The sequence below is a fragment of the Orbicella franksi genome, chromosome 12 (assembly GCF_964199315.1).
Source record: "Orbicella franksi chromosome 12, jaOrbFran1.1, whole genome shotgun sequence".
Taxonomy (NCBI): domain Eukaryota; kingdom Metazoa; phylum Cnidaria; class Anthozoa; order Scleractinia; family Merulinidae; genus Orbicella; species Orbicella franksi.
Window position 1 is genome coordinate 12,066,556 of NC_138156.1, and position 5,589 is coordinate 12,072,144.

General features: G+C 42.6%; 2 protein-coding genes across 2 annotated transcripts; both read left to right on the forward strand.

The window, feature by feature from the left end:
- The first annotated feature begins 1,300 nt into the window (after window positions 1-1,300).
- Window positions 1,301-3,142, forward strand: LOC145463552 (uncharacterized). Its single transcript, XM_081447315.1, has one exon. It carries the CDS (start codon window positions 1,386-1,388, stop codon window positions 2,937-2,939), a length of 1,554 nt encoding a protein of 517 aa, XP_081303441.1. The 5' UTR covers window positions 1,301-1,385; the 3' UTR covers window positions 2,940-3,142.
- An 11-nt stretch (window positions 3,143-3,153) lies between these two features.
- LOC145462221 (uncharacterized) lies at window positions 3,154-4,494 on the forward strand. Its single transcript, XM_081445728.1, has one exon. It carries the CDS (start codon window positions 3,154-3,156, stop codon window positions 4,492-4,494), a length of 1,341 nt encoding a protein of 446 aa, XP_081301854.1.
- The last annotated feature ends 1,095 nt before the right edge of the window (window positions 4,495-5,589 follow it).

Here is a 5,589-nt window from a genome sequence, read left to right on the forward strand (position 1 = left end):
CTTTGGGCTACTGTTAACTGTTTATTACGGCAAAAAAGGATAATTTCCGAAGGGTATTTTAAACTAAGTTCAGAACCTGACTACCAAGCGACGATGAAACTTCATCAGCTTTAAGTTCCCAACAATCAAGTATTGGAAATGCATTTACTAAACAACAACAAAACTTTTCGGTTATATTTTCTGTGGCAGGTAAAAGAGCGTCGTTTCAACTGAGAACTGCGATAAAACATTTCTGGCCACACATTGTTATTGCACTGTAAAGCAAACAAACTATTTTTTTTCCCGGCTCTGCGCCAGTGACAAAGCCAATAAAAATTAATACCATAGCGTTCATTTGCATATTTTATGTTCTTTTTAAAGTTCGCTCTTTTAAATAAACGTTCGCAGAATTCTAGATAAAGATAATTTAGGCAAATACGTGTTCGTTACTTAGACAGGGACTTATTTATATCTGTATCTAAATTTAATTGTCTAGAGGCAATGGATTGGAGTTCATGCATTATTTGTGGTAGCCGTAAAGGAGAACCATTGAAATGCCCTGTAGATATAGTCCTCACAACGATTGTGAACAAGTGCACACGGCTTTTCTGCAGAACGTAAAACAATTTAAGGAACTTGATGCTTTGCCAGTAAATTTGGAGTTTGGGCCAGAAGTTACTGCTAAATTGTTAGCAGAATCTCGAGCACCCTGGCATAAATCCTGTCACTTGAAGTTTTCCAATTCAAAACTTGAACGTGTAAGAAACAAAAGGAAAAGTGATGTTTATCAAGAGGAAACCTCGACCAGAGTTAAGAGGCAGTTTTTGAGCAAGGCGGTTTGTTTATTTTGTGGGGAAACTGGCGACCTTCACGAGGTTATGACACTAGAAGTTGATGAAAAAGTGCGAAAAATGGTCACTGACCTCCAAGATTCAGCTTTGTTAAAGCACAAAGCAGGTGGAGATATGATTGCAATCGAGGCAAAATACCACAAAAATGTATGACAAATCTAACTAATCCTCACAGGGCATTTCTTCGTCAAAGTCAAGATTGCCAGTCGGGTGAGGAAGATAAGAAGAATGAGGCTAGGGCTTTCGTAGAGTTAATTTCATTCATGGAGAGCTGCGTAGACGATGGAAAGTACATATTGACCCTGACAGAACTACATCAATTGTACGTGAACCGTCTACAAGATTTTGGAATTGAGAAAGAACTTAACAAGACCCGTCTAAAATCACGTATCCTAAGTCAATTCCCTGGCAAACTTCAGGAACAGTGACGGGAAGAATGTTATCCTAGTTTTCAATAAAGGAATGGCGTCCTTGCCTAGGGAAGAGTTATGGAAACATGATTATGAATCCGACGCTCTAATTTTGGCGAAAGCAGCAAGGATTGTGAGATGCGAAATGTTTAACGAACCTGGATTCCACTTTGATGGGAGTTTCCCCAGTAATTGCCAAAATGCATCAGTTCCCTCTTCTCTAAAGGTGTTAATATCAATGCTGTTGAACGTGTCCAATATAGCACAGGGAAGCGCAACAGAGTCACAAGCAACACTGACAATATCACAACTAATTGTGTTCAACTCCAAGAAGAAATCCTCTTCAACTTCCAGCAACCGACATTCACTGGAAAGGGAGCCCCCATTACCACTTTACGTTGGCCTGAGTATACACTCATATACCAGAAGCAAGAAGATCATAAACCAGCTCTATCAACTGGGGATAAGCGTCTCGTGCGACAGAGTCGATGATTTGATAAATGGCTTAGGCACTGCTGTGTGCAGTCGCTTTCAAAAAGATGGAGTGGTTTGTCCCCTAAACTTGAACTGTGGCCTTTTTACTGTTGGAGCCCTTGACAATATAGATGACAATCCTTCTTCAACTACAGCACAGGGATCCTTTCACGGCACAGGGATAAGTCTCTTTCAGTTCCCAAGCAGCTCGGTAGCTGGCGCTCAGTCGAGGCCTCCAATAACACTTCCTCAAGGATCGGAAAGGAATATACAGCTTCCAGAGAGCTATGCAACCGTTCCTGCAGTTGGCGTTAAAACAACGGAACTTGCCGTATCAAAAACGGCGTATACAGAAGCTTTTTCCGGAAACTTACAGGAAGCAATGGCACAGGAAGATTGTTGGGCTCAGCATGCTCGTGCTACTGTAGACAAGGAAGTTCGAAGTAATGACATCATTACTTGGTCAGCCTACCACGGATCCATGAACAGGCCACCGCCTAAGTTGCCAGTAATTTCTGGACTGCTGCTTCTGTTTTACGAAAAAGCTTCTTCATTGGCAATGGTCAAACATGGAATGGAGATGCAGCGAAAGGCAACGGCGTACCTAAATCCGGGGCAAATTCCTATCACTGTATTTGACCAGCCTTTGTTTGCAATTGCAAAATTTGTTCAATGGAACTGGCCCTTGGTCCATGGAGAGAGCAGGCATGTAGTGATGTTTGGCGGACTGCACATCGAAATGGCTCTATGGAGTGTATGCGTTGACCTCCTGGAGGATTCAGGATGGACAGCATCATTGGCAGAAGCTGGGATTACATCTTCTGGTACAGCAGAGTCATTCTTAAAAGTGACCCATTTAACAAGAACAAGGCATGCTCACCAAGTAACTGTTTTAGCTCTCCACAAGCTCCAAAGGGAGGCATTTCTCCAGAGTCCCGGCCCTGTGTATGATGAAGAATCTTTTGAGCAGTGGAAGTCCTCCACAAGTGAAAAGAGCCCCACTTTCCATTTTTGGGACATGATTCTCAGGTTGGAAGTCCTCATACTCATTTTCATTAGATCCCTTCGTGAAGGAAATTTTCTACTCTATGTTGAAGCACTTGAAGCCCTCGTTCCATGGTTTCACTCCTTGGATCATACTAATTATGCACGATGGCTTCCAGTGCACATCAGGGACATGAAATCCTTGTCACCAGCAGTCAAAGAAGACGTACAGAAATACTAGGTTGTGGCTAAGACAAAGAAGCCATTTTCCATGATACCAATTGATCACGAGCAGAACAACGTCATCGTAAAAGGTTCTGGTGGTGCAGTGGGCTTAACCGAAAGCCCAACAGCATTTCAAAGATGGATGGTCTCTGGTCCGGAGTTTGCTCGCTTGCTGGGAGAGTTTCAAGCTCAGTAAAAAGGTAAAGGGTAAACACCATGAAAGTGGCGCGATGAAAGCATTAGGAAATCCGTTTCAAGGAGACGTGCAAGAGCTTGTGAACATTGCAACTGGAGATTGCGCATCAGAAGAGGTTGTAAATGCATTGAAGTCTATCGAGAGTGTGGGTCAGAATCAGTACAAGAATTTTGTAAAGACAGTGATCGAAGATAGAACTATGTCGATTCATGATACCATCAAGAAAAATTCTCTGCCGCTGTTTAAACGACAAAAGCCCAAGCCAAAAACAAAATCAAAGCAGCAAGTAAGTGTACTGACAAGCGATTGCAACCTTTTCAGCCGTTTGTACATTGCCACCCAGCATCGAAGCGGAGACCTAGACGAATTTTTTATGCACGAAAACCAGCCCTACCCACCATCTCTCTCCGAGTTTGGAAAGCTAAGATTCGGGAAGAAGTCAGACCTCTTGACTTGTGTTAAGCCTGCCAGTACAAAGCAGCCGGATCCACCTCCACTCTACGATTGTAAGATCTTTGATGGAGCAGCTGTTGTTCACGCCCTTCCATCCAAATCTGTTTCCACCTTTGATAGCTATGCTGGAAACGTCTTTATCCCATTCATTCTGAATCATCTCCAATCAGGTAAACGAGTGGACATTGTTTGGGATACGTACAAGGTGAACAGTATCAAGGATTCAACAAGAGAGAAGAGAGGTAAGGGTCAGAGAAGAAAAGTAACAGGTGACACCAAGATTCCTCCAAACTGGAAAGCATTTCTTCAAGACAATACCAACAAGAAAGAACTCTTGGCCATCCTGACAAGCAGAGTTTCAAACTTCCAGTTTCCCGAGAACAAGGAAGTAAACATCACCTCAGACGAATCTGTAGTCTCAAGCAGAGGTTCTACCGATATACAGAGATGTAACCACGAGGAAGCCGGCACAAGAATTGCTGTACATGTTCAACACGCGCTGAACAAAGGATGCAGTGAGGTTTTTGTCCGCACAGTGGATACGGATGTTCTTGTCATAATGATAGGGATTTTTCATGACTTGATCGCTTTGTATCCGTCTGCTGCCATCTGGATTGGTTTGGGCATGGGGAAATATGTCCAATACATCAGTGTGAATGCCACCTGCGCATTTCTTGGCCCTGAAACGTCTCGGGCACTCCCTATGTTTCATTCATTCATTGGATGCGACACGACCTCCTGTTTCTTTGGCAAGGGTAAGAAGTCCGCCTGGGACGTATGGAAGTCATTCCCTGACGTGACAGAGGCATTTAAGTTCCTGCAAGATCACCCTTATTACCAGCTGGACAAGGAAGATTCCATCTTCAAACTTCTGGAGCGATTTATCGTACTTCTCTACGACAAGGCCAGCAATGTGATGTAAATGAAGCCCGGAAAGAAATTTTCACCAAAAGGAACAGGACCCCAGAGAACATCCCTCCCACATAGGTAAATTGAGTTCCTAACATTTTGTAAGGAGTGAAATTCAGGCTTTCGACTTATTCTACTGTTCTTATTTATTTCCTGCCGTGTTTCTGTAGTAATAAATGTGTAACGACAGGGACAAAAGTAGCAAAGCTGAATTCTAATTTTGCTGATGTAGGACTCGCTATAACAGCACGCTTTAAGAGCAGTTTACCAAAGTAGCATCTGGTACACAAGCCTACAGGCCGTTCAGATGGTTCCTTCACCCGAGGGATGGGGTTGGTGTGACATGGATGGCACGTGGAAACCTGTCTGGATGACCCTTCCTGGAGCGGCCAAAGCCTGTCTAGAACTCCTTAAATGTGGCTGCAAACAAGAATGTGCTGCCAGATGCAAATGTATCAAAGCTAATCTCCCTTGTGCAGGGTTATGTCAGTGTTCAAGAGAATGCAGCAATAATTAACATTAACCTGATCTTAATAGAATGTGTTTCAAATTCCTTGTTGCCAGCCAGTTTTCAAAGTTTTCTTGACACATCTCCGTGATTTGATTTTTTTCGAGCTTGTCATAAATAATATTTTCGTAGTACGACTTGCAGTTTACGATATAAATATAAACACGGGATGAGTGTGCTTTTCTTAGGTTACTCCATTCTGTAATGACATTCTTGTTATGTATTCAGTATGTGCGAGAAAACAAAAATCTCGGGATGTGATTGTCAGGTGATTACATCATAAGTACTATTAAATCTTTGTCAAATAAATAGAGTACCCAAATGATTATTTCTAATGTTTTTAAACAAATATTAACCGATTATTTGACAACATTTTAATATACAAGCCTCGTTTTCATGCTGGCAAAGAGTGTCGCAAATTGAATTGCGTGCCACGCCCCCCGGGTAATCGGATCATGTGGCACCCAGCCTAAATTTGTTCGCAGGACCAAAATGAGTTTTTGTGCCAAATTTTATGCTTTCTTCCAGTCGGTAACGATGTTTTCCCTAAGCCACCTCACTAGTGGGACTTTATGCAATGTGTTACTCAGTAGCAAAGCC